The 21703-nt window shown below is 34.2% G+C and overlaps 1 protein-coding gene across 1 annotated transcript; it reads left to right on the plus strand.

Annotated features, from left to right (window-relative positions):
* Positions 1 to 4472: 4472 nt before the first annotated feature.
* LOC111507836 (cytosol aminopeptidase) lies at positions 4473 to 20841 on the plus strand. The gene is made up of 3 exons (XM_023163198.2): positions 4473 to 4693; positions 4813 to 4925; positions 18958 to 20841. The coding sequence occupies exons 1-3, from the start codon at positions 4589 to 4591 to the stop codon at positions 20321 to 20323; spliced, it is 1584 nt and encodes a 527-aa protein (XP_023018966.1). The 5' UTR covers positions 4473 to 4588; the 3' UTR covers positions 20324 to 20841.
* Positions 20842 to 21703: the final 862 nt, after the last annotated feature.

A 21703-nucleotide genomic window follows, 5' to 3' on the forward strand; every position in this document is an offset into this window, starting at 1 on the left:
CTCCCCTGTTGCGATGCGTAGCTTCCAACTGGACGATTCAATTCTTGCCGGTGTTTTGGCACAGGTTGGCCCAAGAATGGTTCTCGTCGCACCTGTATCTATCAGCATGGTGCTCGTTGTTGATGAAGTCGTCTACGAAAACGCCTTTGTCTTGTCGTTGGAGAATGGCAATATATGCGTTTTTTACGGGGGCTTGCTGGGTACAGGCCGACGATTGCCCCTTCTCATCGACCCCCTCTAGTTTTCCTGCTATGCACATGCCTAATTTTCCCACAGTTCCAGCATCTTATTTGTTTTCTCTCTTCTTCTATTACTTTTCTGATGGTGGCCTCAATATCAGCAGGCACCTGTCCATCTTTTTCGATAGCTCGAACTTTGCTCTGGCTCTTGCAGGATTGTTTTGCAGCCTCAAACTCCAGAGCGCTTACCAGTGCACCCACGAGATGTTTGGGATGAGCTGGTGTCAAGGCTTGCCTCGTTTCTTGGTCGCGAAGTCCGTCCAAGAATGCCTGAACTGCTAACCTCTCCATTACATTTTCCGGTGTAGCAAGAAATGCCAGTAGACTCGCCACGCAATAAAGTTCTTTCTTCAAGCCTTCCGTATTTTCTAGAAGTTTGTCTTCCAAACTCTTCGAATTTTCCAGAAGCTTCTCCTCTAGGCACTTCGAATTTTGTTGAAGTTCATCTTTTAAATTCACCGAATTTTAATGAAGTTCATCTTTAAGCGATTTGGTATATGTTTTGGGATCTTCTCCTGTTCCATCAAGTTATTACACAGTCTCTTCTAGAGTACTGATTTCTTTCTGGAACAATCTAGCTCCCTCTCCTCAAATTCTTGCTTCAATTAGGTAACTTTCAAGTCCACTAGGCGCGCTTTCCTCGAATACCAAGCGCTCACAAATTTATTTTAAAAATCCACTTCTGATCACCAACTGTAACAAATTAAAGAATTAACTGTCTTATACAAATTCATTTCTAAGAATATTTCACTATCACAAACTAATTTATATTCAACACTCAACAACTAACGCTCAATTTATTTCCACTATTTGAATTCCTTGTTCAACAGCTTGATTCACTTTCTGAATTCAATTGCCCTCTCAGGACGAGAAGCCAGCCTTACGGTAAAGGTCCATTGTAAATTCTGTAGTCTGTTCGATACTCGCCTAGAATTTTCCCGGCGGTTTCAGACTGCATTCTTTCGCGGTTTAGTCATGTATTGATTCGATGAATCGGCTGGCGTATGGGTCAGGGGCGGCTTCAGATTCGTTACAGTATGTATATGTGGGACAAAATCTTGCAGCTGACTTTTGACCCACTTCTAGTTATCCGATCAACTTGTTCCTTGACTTGAACTTTGGTAAGTGTCGATCATTGCGATGACAATGTATTATGGAAATTTTGTTGAAGAAAAAACAATGAAATTGCAGGTCCAGGATGACGAATGAGATTTGTAGTTATGGTCCGATTCTATTCAAAATTGGATTGTGGGGATTTTGGGTACATATTTTCAGCATGACTAAAACGAATTGATTATAATTGAATAAAAAGCTTTTGAATGCGATGAGAAGAAAAGAAAAACTTGCCACGAGTACATAATAGGTATTTTTGGGGGGTGAAATTTTGATTCTGATACGCACAGAATAACCTACGTCACACATCATACTTGAAAGTTGTAAAACCCCCTTATGCCAATTTTGAATCGTATCGAACCACATTTACAAAAATCGTCCACTATCTTTTTATTCTGCATCGACAAAACAATCATAACTTCCTACCCTGAAAATCCCCACATACTAATTTTGATTCGAATCGCACCATAATTACAAATTTCGTCCGTCATCTTGAAGCCAGTGTACTGTTTTTTTTTGCATTGACAAACAAATCATAATTTCCGACCCTGAAAACCACTCCTCATCAATTTTGAGTCGATTCGGATCATAATTGCAAATCTTATCCGCCATTGTGGAGCCGCCATTTTGCTTATTTCCTTAGAAAAATTTCCTAATGCATTGTTACCAAATTTATGTCAAATTAGCTTGCAAATGAAGTATCATAATTTGAAATTCGAAACAGTTTTTCCCGCGAGCGGGCGCCAAAATAGAAAGGTAGATAGCGAAAATTGACATGGCCAAATTCCTTATGAAATTACCTCTTTAATAATGTGTCACAATTACTATTCTCCCTATTCAAATTGTTTTGGTGATAATGACCGTGGGGTGGGGGGAGAGATATGACAGATGAGGTTATGATAGAAAGATGTCCCCCTTGGATTACAAATCGACGTGTTTTCGCATTTTTTTCAGAAAACTTGAGTTTTGAAAATATTCAATCTGTTTCGTTTTCGATGCCCCACCCGTATAATACCAAGGTCAAGATAGAATAGTGAGGAATTTGGCCATATCAATTTTCGCTCCCTACCTTTCTATTTTGGCGCCCTCTCACGGGAAAAACTGTTTCATATTCCAAATTATGATACTTCATTTGCAAGCTAATTTGACATAGATTCGGTGACAATGCATTATAAAATTTTTCTAAGGAAAAAAGAAAAATGGCGGCTCCATAATGGCGGATAAGATTTGCAATTATAGTCCGATTCGACTCAAAATAGATGAGTGGTGGTTTTCAGGGTCGGAAATTATGATTTGTTCGCCAATGCAAAAAAACAATAGGGTGGCTCCAAGACGGCGGACGAAATTTGTAATTATGGTCCGATTCGACTCAAAATTAGTATGTGAGGATTTTCAGGGTAGGAAATTATGATTGTTTTGTCGATACAGAATAAAAAGATGGCGGACATTTTTAAATGTGGTTTGATACGATTCAAAATTGGCAAATGGGGATTTTACAACTTTCCAGTATGAGTGAAAAAAATTTGATTGAATTGATGAAAAATCTTTTATAGAAATGCGCTAAAAAGAAAATTATATATTTTTTTATGTGTGACGTAGGTTATCCTGTGCGTAACAGAATCAAAATTTTACCACCCAAAAATACCTATTTTGTACTCGTGGCACATTTTTCTTTTTCTTCTCATCGCATTCAAAAGTTTTCTATACCCAAAATCCCCTCAATTTAATTTTGAATCGAATCGGACCATGCATAACAAAACGCATAACGCATTCTGGACCTGCAATTTCATTGTTTTTTCTTCAACAAAATTTCCATAATGCATTGTCATCGCAATGATCAACATCACCAAAGTTCAAGTCTCGGTTCAAGTTGATCGGACAACTAGAAGTGGGTCATAAGTCAGCTGCAAGATTTATCCAACATATACATACATACTGAGAAACGGGTTTTATCGAAATCAATAGCTCGAAATCTCTATGCTTGGTCAGAATCCGAGGGGATTATTTCTATACATTTCTATGCTATTTAGTTTCCTATTCTACCTGTATAGCATTTTCATACGAAACAAAACTTGAGAACGGTTATGGTTAGATGCAAAGTACTTATCATATTATTTTTATCCGACGTACTCAGAAGTGTAACGAAACACATTTTTTGAGCCACCCTGTAGACTCCAAAGTAATTTCCTTCTGCAGCCTCGATCAGTATACATATGACGAAATACAGAAATTCACAAAAAAATTAATGATTTGGTTCACAGGACCGTGTCGTATGGGGTGCCCCAACCTGTAGCGACTAGATTTTTTTCATCAGGTTGACTTTAGAGAAGGCTACTAGAACTTCATATTTCATGAATGAGTCTTCTTTTTCAGGACCAACTGCAATTATATTGAAATGTCAAGAATAAAAAAAAACATTAGAGATTTTCTAATCTGGCGCCACCACTGGATTCTTCTTGTTTCCAAATTATTTGGCGTTTAAATAGTAAACGTAGTTTCTAAATGATTTACTTCAATATTATTTCGAAAAATGTTCATAATCAGACAAATCTCAGATTCACTCATTTCATCAATTCAATTTTTGAAAATTTTATCATAATTCTGACTACTCCACTGGATTCAACAGGGTTCACTTTATCACTGTTCATAATTTCATGATTAAAATGGTATAACTGAAGAGAGTTTGAAAAATGTATTGGAATAGTCTACAATCATTGTATCAAACTTGCTTCATTCATAACGTTTTCAACTTTATAAAAGATTTCAATGAATCCGAGAGACTTATAGTTTTTATGTATGAGTAGGTACTGAATATGATAAATTCATTCTGTTTCTGTGAACTCTCGATATACAAAACTTGAATATTCCATATTTGTTTCTATCGACAGTTTTTATTTGGATTCAAATTTGAAAGAAATATTCATAGCAGGACTAGTCGAAAACATATTAGTGAAAAATTCAACAAACTTTTCTTGAAATAATTTCACGATTCATCGTTTTGAAATATCAATTAGGAAATGTAGAATGTCGAACACCCTTTATCAGTACTTGACAAAAAGTGACATTAATGATAGATTACATGACAATGTCATCAGTCAAGTCATTTCAGGAAAAGGTACCATAAGTCCTCTAAAAACGAATGTGGGTGACGTGGGCAACCAGTAAACAAAAGTTGGCTATTTTCAATTTCTGTCCAAAATTTTCACGTAAAATATGTATATAAAATAAGGAAAGACATGTCTTCCGTAACATTTCTGAAAGGCATAAACTGTTTTCGATCCAAACTACCAAGAATATGTGGAATACGCAAGTTTTGTTCAGAAGATTGCGGTGAAGAGAAGGTAAATATTTAAGTTAATTTCTACAGTTTTTTTCCTAGATGTAGCAGAGAAATTCGTATTGAACTGATTATCGAATTCTCATATTTTTAGGCGAAAAGAATAACCATTTATTTTTTCAGAAAGGGCTCATATTAGGCATATATGAGGGTGAAAATGAAGAACCAGTGTTTACCAAAGCAGCAGCAAAATTTAATGATCATCTCAGCGGAAAGTTATTCGACCTAGTTAAAAGGTTAGTGGTTTTTTAATAATTTTATTTTGGTATAGATAATGAAACTGAATGAAGCATAATATCCCTTTCAAAAATATAACTTCTAATGTTTTTTGTCATTTACCATTAGGACGTTTATTCTAGATCGCCATGATGCGAAACTATTTAGAATCAGGTTCATGGTGACCAAATAGTTAAGGCTTTCGCCGTCGAGGTTTTCAGAATCACTATTTTCCGTGTTTGAAGGCCGTTGATTTTTGAAATTTGTTTGTAACAAATTCCAAATAGTGATACAGTTATACTTTTTATTGTAAAACTGAGTTTTTTGTTCATCAATATTATTCTCAGGTAGCATTAGCTATTTTAATAAATGTTCAAATCCAGTTATAATTTAAGTTTCAGAACTTTAGGGGTTCTGTATTCTCTGTTTTTCTGTATTTGAAAGTCTCACAATAATAAATGATAGAATAGAAGAATGACTTTAGTCATTAAATGGATAAATAACTAATACTTAGAAAGATGTGATTCTACTCTCTCATCAGTTTGAGTCATCACTCAATTCAAGAGATAACTACATATTTTTCATTTATACATATTCAGTACCCATGATTATCTTTCATAAAATAAAATGCCACTTACAAAACCTTGAGATTTTAAAGTTTTGATGTTTACAGAAATGTATATTACGTTGATGTGAGTATTTAAAAAAAAAATTATTGAACTCTAATGATTTCGGCGAATATATAAAAGTTTAATTATTGATTTGGACCCATTATAGAGTAAACCAAAAACTTGAGATCTTCTGGAGACTTGAGATCTTCTGGAGACTGAATATATTCTGATCGAAATGAAGACGTGTATTTGAGTTGCGTTTCGGCTTTTTCATCCAGTACGTAGCCGGTTGGGTTGACGTGAGTGGTTTCTTTCACTCATTCAATCGACCGCCAGGTGAAACGGTGGTTCGAGCCGAGAGGTCGGACGATCGGTTTTCACTGTCTTATCGTCCAACCCGTACTCGAAATCGCACGTTAAAAGGTAAGATCTCGTTAATTCTTAGATCTAACAATTTTCGTCTCTTGAGGGGTTATTATTGTTAGAGGGGCGACAACTGTTTGAAGCAAAATCAGATTCCAGCAGTTTCTTTTTTCGAATTCAACTGCTAATTTTGTCAAAATGGAAAACAACTACAGGTATGGTTTTTCTCCAGTAACTTTGTATATATATTTCATTAATGATACCTTTTATTGATATTTATTTTCGTGTCTTTCAAATTTATATAAGGCGATGTAGACCTTAGGTCATTATGATTTTGCCTAATTTTGAAAATGTCCACCTCAAATACAATCAGTCTTTATTCGGGAAAATTTCCATTAATAATTCAATTTTGACTCATCTGAAAAAAGGAAGTGAATATTTTGAGTTCTTACTCGAATTAGATTCTTATAAATTCATAGACATACTACACACACTACGTTCAGATTCTCAATATTCAAGGTATTCCACCGGAGATCCGTCCGAACTGTATATGGAAAATATATATAATTTATACAAATATATATAAAAATTTTATCGACGTTCTTCGGGTATTTTCATCTTCTACAATCTGGAAAAATTTGAATTGTAATGAACAACTTCATACAGATTGTGGAAGGTAAAAATACCCAAAGAAGGTCGATAAAAAACTGATTTTCCTATACAAAAAAATGACTTTCGTTCAATGTATAAAATATTTTAAAGAATCATCACTATACTCACGTAAATAAGAGCAATGGTAGCATTGCCCGTTATACCGAATGTCAACTTGAGTTTTTCAAACCGGCCACCCTATATATTCTTCAGTTTTAGACCTTATACATGGTTCTGAAGCAACTTGTGTGTATCGTGTCCTATATCTTAGTCTAAACCTTAGACTCAATTTTTCGATTTCTTTCATTCAAACTAAAGTAGTCTAAATTTTCTAATAATTTGTTTGTAAATATAAACAAATTCACAACTGAAGCTAACTATACTGAGAAAAATATTTTTTTTAGACTTTCGTACTTCACTCTATTCAAATCTGTAGAACTCTATGAAATATACACCTCTGTGTAATTCCAATAATTTATTATAGTTTATTGCATAATTAACTGTTGGTTTTCTTGGTTCAAAGTGAACATATCATTAACGAAACCTGGATATATATATATAATAATAATATCGTTTATTATGCATAAAAATACATTTATACATAAAAGGAAAAGGGTTAGCCAAAGGCTATCTTCCACCCCTCCCAAAAATTATACAGTGAGTATAAGAAAATAATTATAAACATACTTATTTACTATCATAACAATGATAGAGAATAGAAACAAATAATACATCATATAGTTGCTAATAACTCTTAATATTCTTAACATTATTTTGGTCAATTTAACAATTTCATTACACTACCATACATTGAATTTAAACTTTTTTAAATTAGCACTGAGCAGTAAGCATCTGTGATTTTATTTCTTTCTTAAATTGATAAATATTATGACTTAAAAGGGGTAAAATTTCATTCAGATAAGAAGGGGCTATATAAGAAAAACATCCTTGAAATTTGTAAGTACGGTGGCTAGGTATGTTGAATGAGTTAATTCTCAAATTGACCATATGTATCTCAGAATGCCTGCTCAATAAACTATATAAATAACTAGGTGTTTTAGTTTGAAGCAACTTGAACAAAAACATTTTTATCAAATATTGGACTCTGTACCTCACATTCACCTCCTTCATTTTTAACAAAAATGGGGTGACATGTTCACCATATGGTATACAGCATACGAATCGCATGCAAGCATTTTGTATACGTTGTAACTTTTGTTTGTTATACTGCGGCAAAAAATTGTAATACACCGAACGACAATACTCAATATGGGGTAAATAAGAGTTTTAACTAACCTGAGTTTCATTTCTTCTGATAATTGATACTTGAATTCATATAGCGATTTGAGTTTGAAGAATGATACTTTGAAAATGTTCGTCACATATTCAAGGAAAGACAAAGAGTTATGGTTACGCCAAAATTTTTAGCAGTGTCTACCCAGTCAATGTCTGCATTATCGAGAGTGAGCCTGAAGTTACACTGAGTTTCTACTATTTGTTTTTGAGACCCTATGCATAAGGCCAAAGTTTTATTTGGATTGATTTTCAGTGCATATGATTATATTCTGAGATATCTGAAATTCAGTGTTCAATAGTTTTCATTGATATTTCAACTTCAAATGTCGATAATCCTTCGAAAATATATCTGTATAGATACTATACTTACAGCATTGTAGGTGGAAATTTTTGATATTTTGAAAAATAATGGTTCATTACTTCTCAAAATTAATATTTTCAACGATGAAAAATGCGCATTTTGGGTTGAAGATACTTTTTATGAATTTCATAAACTACACCTTTGAAAATAAAGTTTGTGAAGATCAGATCTTAAGTAGTTTATGAAATTACTATTGATCTTCATCAAGTAACGGCCGAATCAATCAGAAATTTTATAAATTTGTTTGGAAAATCAGTAATGAACTTAATATGTCGCAGACTTTTTATTAAGCACTGTATATAGGATGTTTCATTGAAAAATGTATTCTTTTCATCGATTGTCATGAGTAATCAATAACATTGTAGTTTCAAATAATCCTTAGGATGAACATTCTTTAAAATTATATAACAATGAATTTCTTCCTTCAAACGCTCTAATGACGCTATGTAATAGTTGATGTTGATGGTTTTTCCCTTTTCAAGATAGTCGATAGATATGCGCATCCCAAAATACTGACACCATAACCTTTCCAGCCGACTTGACTGTTGCGGTTTGCACGTTCTGGAGTCAGTTCACCACGTGCAGTCCACTCAGAATACGATCGTTTGGAATCTAGTGTGGAATTATGGAGCCATATTGTATCCATTTTTACATATCGACACATAAATTTGGGTTTTTATGATGGAACAGCTTCAAACACTGCTCAGAATCATCAATTAGTTATTGTTTTTACCCAAATATTCATGCAGGATATGTCTAACACCTTCCTTTGATTCAAAATTATTTTCTGGGCTTTTTTTATAGCAAACCACTCAACGGTCCGAATAATGTTCATCAAGCGAAACCTTGACTTCAACAGTTTTTTTTCGCCAAACAGCAATGCTTTATCAACACACAAAATTTCTTTTTCTCCATTGAAACTAACAAAACTTGCTTCACTCAAAATGATCTATCCCACAAACTGATAATCCAACAGCTGTGAAATTGGTACACGTGTCTTTTGAAAGTAAGGATTTACTGAAAATAATATGGATTCAATACCAGCACCACCATCTGTGTTGATATGCAATACGTATCCAGCACTATCTCTTCAATACACATTTCATCTTCATTATGGTTATATCTGAAAACTTCTTACGAATAATTCATTATTTGAATAAATTTTCTCGTCTTATTCGATATTATACTTTAATGAATTGTTGTGGAATTGGCCGCGGTGGTAGTGCGCCCGACTCACGATCGGAAGGCCGTGGGTTCGATTCCCGCCTCGACCAGATATTTTTCTCGAGAGAATTCATCTGGTTGAAGCTGGGATGATTCTGCAACCGTGTTAGGAATCACACGTTAAAAGGCAAAACCTCGTTAGTCCTTAGCTCCCACAAGTTTCTCAACTTCTGAGAGTTGTTGCTCATATGGGGGCGACAGCTGATTAACGCAAAAACAGATGAAACTTCTGGATATTTGACAAACACTATACGTAGGGTGTTTCAAGGAATAAACTATTCTACTTTAACATTTTTCACTCCTTGTAATTCCAGAGAAGAAATTGGTCTTCATGTAAATACAATTTTTTTTGACTTTGGCAGGATACACATCATTATCGATACCCTTGGGTTCTACCTATTTTATCACCTACGTTTCTTATATTCGACCTTCGTCTGAGTTTTGGTTATCATTTCAAAATTCATATCCTACAAAATAGATCTGCTATTATTTAAGCAATCCAACTGGACAAGAAGTTCAAAACTTGTTGATTAGTTTGATAGAATTGCCTTATAGAAGTCGTTCCCACCAGTCTCTAATGTGAGGAGAAAGTCATAGCTGGAAAAATTATTCTTTCTTTCTGAGGATGAGAAAATTTCGAAACGTAATTATTAATAACGTATTTACGTTATGGCTACATATTTTATCTGGAAACCCTCTGCAACAACAAAACTGTCGAAAAACGTTTATGATGTATAAAACAATCACAGGTACTCATAACTGGTTTAATTTTAAGATATACTGTTACCGCAATTACATGTAAATTTTTCTCTGTATCCATCTTTTTTGGTTTCTTTTTATACTCACTTTTGATGTCAAAATAGTATATACTAATTTCAGCAAAAGGTCTTGTCTTAGGATTGGTTCTATTCTACAATTTGGTTATCTTTCTTGGTTAGCTTTCTATGATCGGTACCTATGAGAGTGCTCTTGAAAATGACAATTATTATATCATTGCTTTCCTCTTTCTCAGTTCCAGAACTTTCGAGGAATATTGAATATCCATTTCAAAATTTATTTATACGGTTTACGTGATTCAAAAAATTTCGACACGTGTTACGCTATACATTAGCTTCCTCAAGCTTCCACAAACTGTATATAAAGTTTTAACGAAAAATATCCACCACTATTTCTTATTTACGATGTTGAATATTTTGGTTCTATGGTTGTGTACGTCAGTGCTCTCTTTGGAATTGCCGTTTTTCCAATCAGAATCATTTGTCTACTCATGAAGCTCTATTATTCGTTGAGCTAAAAAAACCTTAAAAATTTAATTTCAGACTGTATTCAAACGATTTAAGAACTACTCCAATAAAAAACTGAAAACATGTCGAGATTCAAATCAAGTTCTTGTAGTAACAATTTGGAAAGGAGCTTTCGTTATTCTCGTCTTAGCATTAACGAAACGAAACAATTCTCAAATGAACTGCATATGCATAGTTAGTTACTGAAACATTCTACAAACATCACACTCTTGTTGGTTTGAAGTAAAGCATTGTCTGGAGATTTGGAATTTAGCATATCTGTCATCCATAATTCTGAATTTTCGTCAATGTAGTCTTCTTATAAAATTTCTTATAAAATGAAAGAATCAGTAAGGAAGACACAATACTGAACATTATTTTTTTGAATGTATCTTCTTGTTGGACGGCAAATCTATATATATATATATATATATATATATATATATATATATATATATATATATATATATATATATATATATATATATTTATTTTATATGAAACGATGTCATATGATGTCACTCCCATTTTGATTGACAAACTATTTTCTATCATTGTTCCTTCGTTACTTTCCACATTTTTTCTCCTGAAACTGAAAGCATTCCGTATACAGTAAATGTAGTATGTATCACGTGCTTCCATCAGAATTTTGAGGTAGGGAGTGAAGTTATCAAGCAATGTTTCAATCAAAGGCTATAATGTCTCCCCTCACAGAGGTACCATCCATTGGATCGGGAGAAGACTCAAGCCATGAATATCAAAGATAAATAAAACTCCCAAGGTGATCCGTTGCAAAGACAAGCTTCAACATGACCGTCGAACGGAATTTGTACTCAGTGTTCAGCTGCAGCTTCCACAACGAGGTAACTAGTCGAACCGAAAGCACAAAAAAAAGTCACTCGTGATTCAGACCCCTCATAGGTTTTATTTGTGGTAACAGGCTGAACCACGAATGCAGTGCTGAACTCAACTGTCGACAAGTCTGAGTTAATGGGATAGTCGATGACGTGGTTTGGTTTTGAAAATAACCACCTTAGGGGGGCTTTCTTTTAGTATTCATGTATTGAATTTTTTGTCGTTCCCATAAATGGTGTTTTCGTAAGGGAAGAAGTAATCGCCTTCAGGCTTTTCCTGTAAGCACAGTTTTCAGTTCAGTAATGCATTCGTGAGTCAGCCAAGAATTATTGATGATTCTTATAGCGGGTCGAAACCGTGCTATCTGCTTTGATTTTGAACCATGGATTCGACATGAAATATATTGTATGAAAGTTTCAAATATGAATACATTGGGCACTCAAGTAGGTTCAGAAAGTGCAGGAGAATTATCAAATTCTTCACAAATCATAAATAGCTGAAATAGGTGAGATAGCTGAAAGAGCATAATTTTTAAACATTCCATTACCGCTGCAGAACAAGCTGTCAACGTTTCAACAATACACTCTTTCTATATTTGCCTAAACTACCAGTAGCAACAAGTGCAGACTTCTCTGAACCATTCTTTTCTATTCTCACGAAATAATTTTAAAGCCACAATACAGAAGAGGTTGCAGAAGAGGCTCTGATAGGCCCACCCGCTTTGGACTTCATGTAAAAGTTCATAATGCCATCTTCAACATCCATTATTTCCGCAAACTTTTATTTTTTTACAATGCCTTATGCTGTGGAAGGAAATGCTGCAACTCAATAGATATTTTTTTGAAGCAAAGGCATTACTTTTTTGTTGTTGACAATATAACAGTTTTTTAACCGTCACAGTCTGCAAAATTTTGAGAATGGAGAACTAGAACAACTCATACTCCGGTATGAGTTGTTCTAGTTACAGATACAGATTATACACCAAAAAATCAAACGTTGAACATGAATTTGACAAACCACATTTTGGTTACGCCATTTCATGAGTTCTTACATTGGTTTGGTTATTTTGGGAAAGTTTTCCACACATGAGAGTTGATAGAAATTACAATAGATACAATATTGTAACCACAGTGTTCAAGTCCCGAACTTGAAAATATGTTGATCACTGCACTTTTCATGGGTTCATAAAAAATTAAAATTACAGTTAACCTTTGAAATTTGAATTCGTTAGATTGATAGTTTGATCAAGGTGAAAGTAAAAGAGCCACTTATAGAATTGAAATGCATTAGATGAATGGTGGACGTAGTTTGGAAACGATATTATTTCCAATGTACAGATATAATTTTCTTTATGATCCTTTCATTCATGTAAGTTTTCTTTAGGGTTACACTTAAGTGTTTCATTCTAATAGGTATTCAGGATATGCAAGAACCAGTACCAAATGTGGATCACTGAAGAAATGTATTGAAAATGTGAAAAAGCTTTTGACTTTTGCATAAAATTCCATAATACAATTCTATTTCTTTTCAAGTGAATCATATTCACATTAGAAGATAACAAGCATTCAATTTCAAAGTTATGAATAGACCGGCATGAAAAACATGTTTGGAAGGTAGTTTCGAAACCTACATAAAAAATATATGAAAATACTTCAATGTTTCAGTCAATTTGCTTATAGATTGTTTTGCTTTATTTAATTTCAATGGATAAAGCATTTTCCATCATCCAACCTTCATATTTCTCAATGTATTCACAAACTGAAATGGATCGAAATATTACTTAATGTAATATTCAGTATCATGATAATTTTCAGATTCTTATCTCCAGCTTCAAACCTTTCACACACTCAATATTTTCATACTCTAGGTATTTGCATAATACCTACCTTAAAATTCTCGATATAATAGATTCACTCAAAGTATTATATGATAATGATTGTACTCATTTTTGCTTCAGTGATTCCAAGTTGGCTTCTGGAAATAGTATATCCTGTTCTATCTAAATAGAAGCATTTTTCCCAGTTTTAATCAATCCATGATAAAGAACCAGTGGGTCGTCCACAGTTGTGGTGAGTCTTTTCATTAGATTCTTGTAAAATTAACTACATATTTTAATATGAACATTATGTTCGATAAAGGGCTGATAAAAATAACAAGAATTGTAATGAAATGAAAACATGTGCCAACGGCTGATGGCGAGAAATCGCGCAGGTATAGACTCTCCCAACTAAATTAGTATTGGATTACGGTAAACCCCTTGCCGGCCAGTGTCGTAACTATTACTAGATTTGATTAGGGTAGCAAATAGAACATGACTTCTTTGTAGTTTCTTTTCATTTTTTTTGTATTATAGGTAATAGTACAGTTCATTAAAATGTTGTATAATGATACTCTTATCCAAAAATAAACTTTATCAGTCACTATCTGAAAAAAAATGTTCTTCATCTTCACTACTGCTTAAGCTTGTATCGTCATTTAAATTCATAATCACTAGGTTTATCTCTGTTTGAACGTCTGTGAATGTTTCATTTTTCCAATATTTCACTATATTCACTATATGACGACAACGCTTTTGCCATTCCTCGAAAGTGATTTGATCAAACTTGTGCTCTGCCAGTTTCCTTACATCTTCCAACTTGAAAGTTACTTTCTTTTGGAAAACGTTGTTTTTGACAGTAGCACAAATGAGTTCAATGGGATTCAAATCAGAATGGTAAGATGGAAGTCGCAAAACGTTATGTCCGTGTTCAAGCAGAACCTCATCAAATTTGTTAAAATATGATGCTTTCTATTTACCTTTATCAACTCGTATAATTCGGGTTTGAGCATGTTAGGAAGGAACATAATGCTTTTTTCATGTATCCACGTCACCATGTCAGCCTTCCTAAAATTTGTGTTGGAGGCTGGATTAATTTGAATAATATGGTATGGAGCATTATCGGTCACGACTACCGAATTCACAGGTAAATTTGAGATTAACTTTTCTCGTAACCATTTAATAATTTTCAGAATTCATTTTTGAATGATACTCTCTTAATGTTATGCCTGATTTTAATAAAAACAGACAAGTAGGTATAAAGCCAATGTCACCTTATGCAAGAACAGTAATAAGTCTTGGTCCCTTCGCAATATTTTTAAATAGCCCTTTGGTCGATTCATCCTTCCAATTCTTGAAAGATGTATGTTCACTATGAAAAAAAAATATATGTTTCATCAAGAAACACAATTGGTCGCTGTTGGCTACGAAATTAATTGATTTTTTGTAAATACTTGATCCTCAATGCTTTAATGACCATTTTCTATTCTTTTCAGTCCAACTCCATTTGAATCCTATTTTCTTCAAAATTCTTCGAAGAGATGTTTTGGAAGCCACAATTCCCAAACCGTCATTAATTTTGTATCAGAATCCGTCTAATATTGGAATACTCATACTCGGAAATATCAGTTACTGGTGCTCTTCTTTTTGGAGGAGGAAAATTTTAATTCTTCGTTTAATGACGTATGTTAATGATACCATAATTCATTCTGTTGTAATAATCCAATGAACAATTGAGCTTCCTCAAGGCACTAACCCCTCAACATATTTGACTTCTGTTTCAATACAGGTAATTATTCTATTAACTTCTTCTGGTCATAGCCGGAGTAATGAACTGAACCGATTCTGTGATGATTCGTTAAAAATGAATGGCCCGTGAAGATACACCTCCTTCAGGTAACACCACTAGAAATCTGGAGGCAGAGGTGGCAAAAAATTTCAGAAAATCTTCATTAAAACAATTTTCAAGGTATCGCTTCACTTCTACCGGCTGTGGCATGGGACACCATCCTGTTGGAACGTTGAAGGAGAGGAAGGTTATTCGTTCTCTAGAAAGAGCAAAAAACGATCCGCATTAAAAGATTCATGAAAATTTCCCAAACTCTACACCACACATTTGTTTCAAATGTGTACTGGTAAAATTTGGATCAGTGTCACTCCGCCAATGGCAGTTCTGGCTAGAGACTGTTCCATTTGATGTAAGTGTTATTTCATCCGAAAAAAAAATGATTCCTATCAATGGAGTATCTTCTAACATTCCTTGGATATTGAAACAGAATTCAAAACGTCTTCATGGTCTTAAAGTATGAATAAATCGGAGATTGTATGGGAAAACTTATTCTTTTTTTCATTTTTGAAACCGTATCTTTTTCAATAGGATTTTGCATAGAAGCTATCTTTTCTCGCAGGGATTAATTTAGGAAATCCTAATGCTGAAAACATTATTTCAATTTCCATATCTTAATTGGTTACCCATTGTTGGAGTTTGCCACCAAATTCATCACTTACATCTCCAGAAGCCTCAAATCCGTTTAATAATTTGCTTATTGTACCCTAGTAAAGATTTTTCTCTGGGTATTAAAAATGCTTCTTCAGTGCTCACAGTGCTTTTATTTCTACTGAATTTTAAAATACTTTAAACCAAATTTCGCTAAATACAACTGATATTTTGAAACTCGTTGTCAAACATTTCTCGTCAGAGCAGCCTAGATGAGCGACTTATTTGAAAATATTTCTTTCTTTCACTAGTACAAAAAATGTCTTTGGTTTGGCGAATAAAGAGCTATAAAATATCGAGTAGTTATTCAAAAACACCGCTTTCATGTTGAACACATATTTGGACCCTTCTCTTGACCTATGTGTTGCTTTCAACACAATTCGGTCATCAAATCTATTAATTATTGTTTCAATATAATTTTTCAGTTCATCTACATTAAAATATTTTATTTTGTACACCTCATTTTTCAGAAATCCCCAAAAATAAAAATCTAAAGGTTTCATGTCTCGTGAACGAGGAAGCCACTTAACAGGACCATTTGTAGCAATCCATCTGTTTCCAAAACAGTCTCATTTGTAGCAATCCATCTATTTCCAAAACAGTCTCGCAACATTCTTTTCACGATAGTGAAATTGTGTGCTGGTACTCCATCCTACTGAAAATAGATCATCTGACGAGCGACCAGATCAAGATCATCGAAAAACTCTTCATTAATAAATTAATGTAACAGGGTCCATTTAAAGAACCATGGTAGAAAAATGGACCGATAATTCTGCCTCCAAATATACCACACCAAACATTAATATTAGAAATGGATTATGTCTACTACAATAATGAAAATTATTTCTATTACACATCCCACAATTTGAAAAATTAGCCTCATCGCTTCATATAATATTTCTATAGAAGTTTGGATTTTGTCTGCATTATTTATTCATAAACCACCGACAAAACTTATCTTAACTTACAAGGAAAAATCTTATGTTCTTTCAGAATTCGCTGAATAACACACGGTGGAAGTTATTTCTCTAGATAAATATCTAATGGAATTATTTGGATTTACCTCAGAATAGGCTGTATCTTCATATATTACAAAATGTTTTTTAGGTATCCTTTTCGATTTTCAATTATGGAATATCATTGACTTTAGGTCGATGATGGCCACTATCTTGCACTGATGAGTGGCTAATGAGCCCGAAATCGGTCTGCAAGGGTGACCGTTCCAAAATTGAGGGTCAACTCTTTCAGTTGCATTGCCAATTGCATATGCAGGAAATTTTCTGTGAAGATTCCTGCACTGACGCATGTCGGATATAATCCAACACCGTTCGTGGTATTAGCCAGTAGAGTAGTTGTTTTCTGTTAGGCGTCAGTCAAACGGTTTTAATGTTATTATAGCAGATGTATTTTCATTCACAAAATAAATAAGGCTATTGGAATGGTTTTTAGATGGAAATTATCGTTTTGTAATTTAATACCAAAATATCTCAGTGGTGTCAAGTAAGTGGTACGACATGATGATCACGGGTTTCACGATTTCAAATCCCAGCGCATTTTTTTCTTTTTGCTGTTAGTAAAAAATATTGCTTTCGTATAAGTACGCCAATCGAAAATTGACATTATTTTTGCATCAAAATTATTCATTTGTCATTCCTCAAAATGAGGATTATTCCAAAACAAAACTGAAAAATCAGTTATTTTTGTAGTTCAGAGGCTTCAAGTACTTTTACGTGTAAAAAATAATTTTGGATTTTATGCTTAATTAGATGATGCTGACTCTAAATTCGAAAACAATATCTGTGTGTGGCAGACGTTGGAAACGAGTTGGGAAAGATACGACCAGATAATTAACAGGTGAACAAAAATGAAGACCGCAAGCTGCCAAACGAATACGAAAGGATTCTGGACGCCATGAAAAAGTGACTAGACACTATTTGAAAGTCCCCAAAACTGAAGACCCCAAACGAACAATTCAAATAGACTTTGCAGGAATATGGAGCAGAAATGATAATCACTTGATATATCCAAACCCCTAAAGAATTTGTGGAACAGTAAAGGACATCAAAAGGCAGCAAGTTGCTATGACTGGGTCGCCATTCAACAATAGACGGTGTATTGAAAGCGGCGTTGGAATTGTTGTTATAACTATGGAAACAGGGCATCTGCAGATGGACTTTTGGGAATTCTCGAGGTCTATAAACATAAAAAATATTCGAGAGCTGGCCCTACATCCTAGTTCGTCCTAATTGGAAACAAATTCCAATGGTATAATCATCGGGCAACGGTAGTGCACCAAATTCATCAAGGAAAATATCAAATGTCCTGGACCAACTCTACAGAAGTGGTGTAGAAGGATATTTTGACATGAACATAACGCTTGCATAAGTTCAGGAGAGATACCACCGGGTCAACTGTCGCCGTGACATTGATTAGCAACATGGTAGTGCGGTAGTCATGAATATTAGTCATGAATATCAATCAAGCTGCTCATAAGAAGCATTTCTATTTATTGTAATTATAACTTATTCTATAGTATCCACTAATCTCCAAGGAGCAAATCGGTAGTTGCCTAGCTAGGAGAGCTCCTTTGAATTCGTTACGTCAAAATCAAGCAACAATTCTCCGGTATAGAAGAGTAGGAGCAATGTTCCAATGGCATAAATGAAAATCTATTCATCGTATTTAAGATATGTGCTTGAAGCAACGGTGAATGAGACTGGAAGGCGTAGGTTATTCGTGAAATGGTGGCTGGTAGAAACAATTGTTATTTTTTTTCATCACAGAATAAAGCATAACGAACATAGCTGAAAGCAGTGATGTCAAGGGAAAGTGAAGTAAACTAATTCCTTTCAAAAGTGATAGTGAAGTTTTGGAATAGTATTTTCAGGTTGTATTTTCATATTATGGAATAAAGCTTTCATAAATCCTACAGTTTTATACTCCCATCGTGTATTTTATAACCAAATTGAACAATATTTTCCTGCCTCCAGCACCAGTTTTTCTTTATGAAAATATATTATTATATGTTCAAATAGTTATTTCAACTGTCTGTAATAAAATAAATTTATTTAATCTGATCTAATTCTAATTTTCAGAGCTGGAACAGATATACGAAGAGGACATGCCCGAATTTTCAATAACATTGACAAAGAATTTTGGTCTATTGCTGTAGTGGGACTAGGGAAAGAAAAACTTGGATATAATGAAATGGAAGCGATAGACGAAGGCATGGAGGCTGTGAGAGAGGGAGCAGGAATGGGAGCTCAAGTATTGAAAAGAGAAGGAGTAACAAGAATTTTAGTTGAAGGTTTGGGACATCCGGAACAAGCAGCCGAAGGAAGTGCACTCGCCTTGTGGAGGTACCAGGAGAATAGATCACGTCAGCATTGGAAAGTGATTCCCACCTTGGAATTATTTGACGACTGTGATGCTGAGAGTTTTCAACGGGGACTTTTCAAAGCAGAGTCTCAAAATTTAGCAAGAAGATTGTCCGATACACCAGCAAATCAAATGACACCCCTCCATTTCGCACAAGAAACTGTTAATGAGTTATGTCCATGTGGTATTAAAGTAATGGTGCATGATAAAGATTGGATTGAATCGAAGAAATTGAACGCCTTTCTTACTGTTGCTCGAGGCTCTTGTGAACCACCTGTTGTGGTCGAAATTTCGTACTGTGGTGCTCCTCAAGAACAAAAACCTGTACTTATGATAGGAAAGGGTATAACTTTTGATAGTGGAGGTCTGTGTGTAAAAAAATGTGAGGGTATGGACCGTTACAGAGCTGACATGTGTGGAGCAGCAGCTATTATAGCCACGATTCGTGCTGCCTCAGCGTTGAGTCTTCCAATTAATATAGAAGCTGTAATTCCATTATGCGAGAATATGCCCAGTGGAATGGCGATGAAATGTGGAGATGTCGTCATGGGTCTGAATGGAAAGTCAATTATGATCACTGATACAGACAATGAAGGTCGATTGATATTAGCCGACGCCCTGGTTTATGGACAGAACATGTACAAACCTCGTTTAATAATTGATGTAGCCAGCTTAACACCAGGGGTTCGAGCTGCTCTTGGTTCAGCAGCAAGTGGTGTATTTTGCAATTCTCAAACAATGTGGTCTCAGGTGCGCAAAGCAGGGGTCATTACTGGAGACAGGGTTTGGAGAATGCCCTTATGGAAATTTTTCACCAAAAAAGTGACGGGATTTAGATCTCATGATGTCAATAATAAAGGACTTGGGCATGGATCTTCTTGCATCGGGGCAGCATTTTTGAATGAATTCATAGATTGTGTGGACTGGATTCACTTTGATACCACAGGTGTAGGTTTCAAGAGTGAACATAAAGTGTATCCTTATTTGACAAAAGGGCGTATGACAGGTCGACCAACACGTACATTAATACAACTGTTATATCAACTTTCGTGTCCATCAGAAGGACAAAGAAAGTTAGAATAATACTTTTATATGCATATTTTGGTATAAAATATTTTCGGATGACACTGCATGAATTCACTTATTTGGATTCTTGACATTTTAAATGGGTCAAATTAAATTCTAAAAGTAGGTAAAATGGGATTTTTCAAGGGAGATTTCGAATTAGGAATAGTTTGAGATCTCGTAATTCTCTTGGGATGACCTTAATAATTGACGGCTGGTCACTGTCAACTGGAAGAAACAACTTCAACTGAAATGACATTCTGATAATCTTTTCAATAAAAAAATCACCCTTTGATAAAATTCTGAGTGCATCCGAAATAACCATACCTCAGCTGCTGGACTCATTTGAATATTTTTTGTTAATGAGTTTGTCATACTCCGGACTCTGTCAAGTATTATGATTTATAAGATATGCACTTTCTGTGAAAACTCTTCAACCTGTCCCTATTCAACGAATAAACAAATATATTTTGTATGTACCTGTAGTGAACTGTTGACTGTCTTAACCTAATAAATTTGTAAGAGTCATCAGAATATTTACTGATTGATGGAGTTTATTTTACATTGAATAGTTTGTTAATTTTCATACTCACATGTTCATCTGAAAACGCATCTTATTCAATAAATTTCCACTTTCCAATTGGAAATCTGTCACATCAAGTGAAACATGATAGGTAGAAACATGAATCTATCAAAAACACTTTCTCCACATCAAAACAAAATATCTTTCGACGCGATTAACAGTATTTTGTTCTGGAGTGGAAGAAAATGTTTACATTACCTACCTATATTCACGTGAAATCAAAAACTTGAAAAAACTATTTCATTAAATATTTCATACAACAATTTTTCTTCTAACCATTCAATTTAATAACTTCGATTGCCACTGAAGTTTCACAATGACAGATTTGTGAGCATAAGTGCATTTGATGTTAGCGATTCAAACTTCCATTATTTGAAAAATGTTTTTTGTTTTAGATTTGAAATCTAAGAAAAGAAAAATTAATGGAACTTTGAAAATGCTTGGAACAAAACATTTGAATGAGTTATAAAGCAAACTAGGAAATTTGAACAAATAAAGATGCTTAGTCAAATTTTTAACACCCGAAATGGAAATTATTGAGAAAAATATTAAAAATGAATATTTTTCAGAACTAGCTTTCATATACGCGTATTAAGGTTATTATACTAAAACGAATAAAGTAAGTTTTGCTCAGCGTAGTGAATTATATCTCAATATTGTACTCGTACCGTGTTTATAGTTTCGCTAAGAGCTTGTTGCGCTTTATGTTGATAAAATTTTGTTAGCAATTTGCGCGACGAACTTTTAGCAAAACTTCAAATTGAATACAAAATCAAAATTAAATCATGACCAATGATAAAAATATGCAGTCAGTA

The sequence above is a fragment of the Leptinotarsa decemlineata genome, unplaced genomic scaffold (assembly GCF_025532065.1).
Source record: "Leptinotarsa decemlineata unplaced genomic scaffold, Ldec_3_MD MMD2_P_RNA_scaffold_2, whole genome shotgun sequence".
Taxonomy (NCBI): Eukaryota; Metazoa; Arthropoda; class Insecta; order Coleoptera; family Chrysomelidae; genus Leptinotarsa; species Leptinotarsa decemlineata.

Bases quoted from the DNA above. Each gene is read 5' to 3' on its own strand.
- LOC111507836 (XM_023163198.2), top strand. From the start codon at position 4,589: ATGTCTTCCGTAACATTTCTGAAAGGCATAAACTGTTTTCGATCCAAA. The intron at 4,694-4,812 runs GTAAATATTTAA...TTATTTTTTCAG, and splicing joins AAGATTGCGGTGAAGAGAAG to AAAGGGCTCATATTAGGCAT. The intron at 4,926-18,957 runs GTTAGTGGTTTT...TCTAATTTTCAG, and splicing joins TTATTCGACCTAGTTAAAAG to AGCTGGAACAGATATACGAA.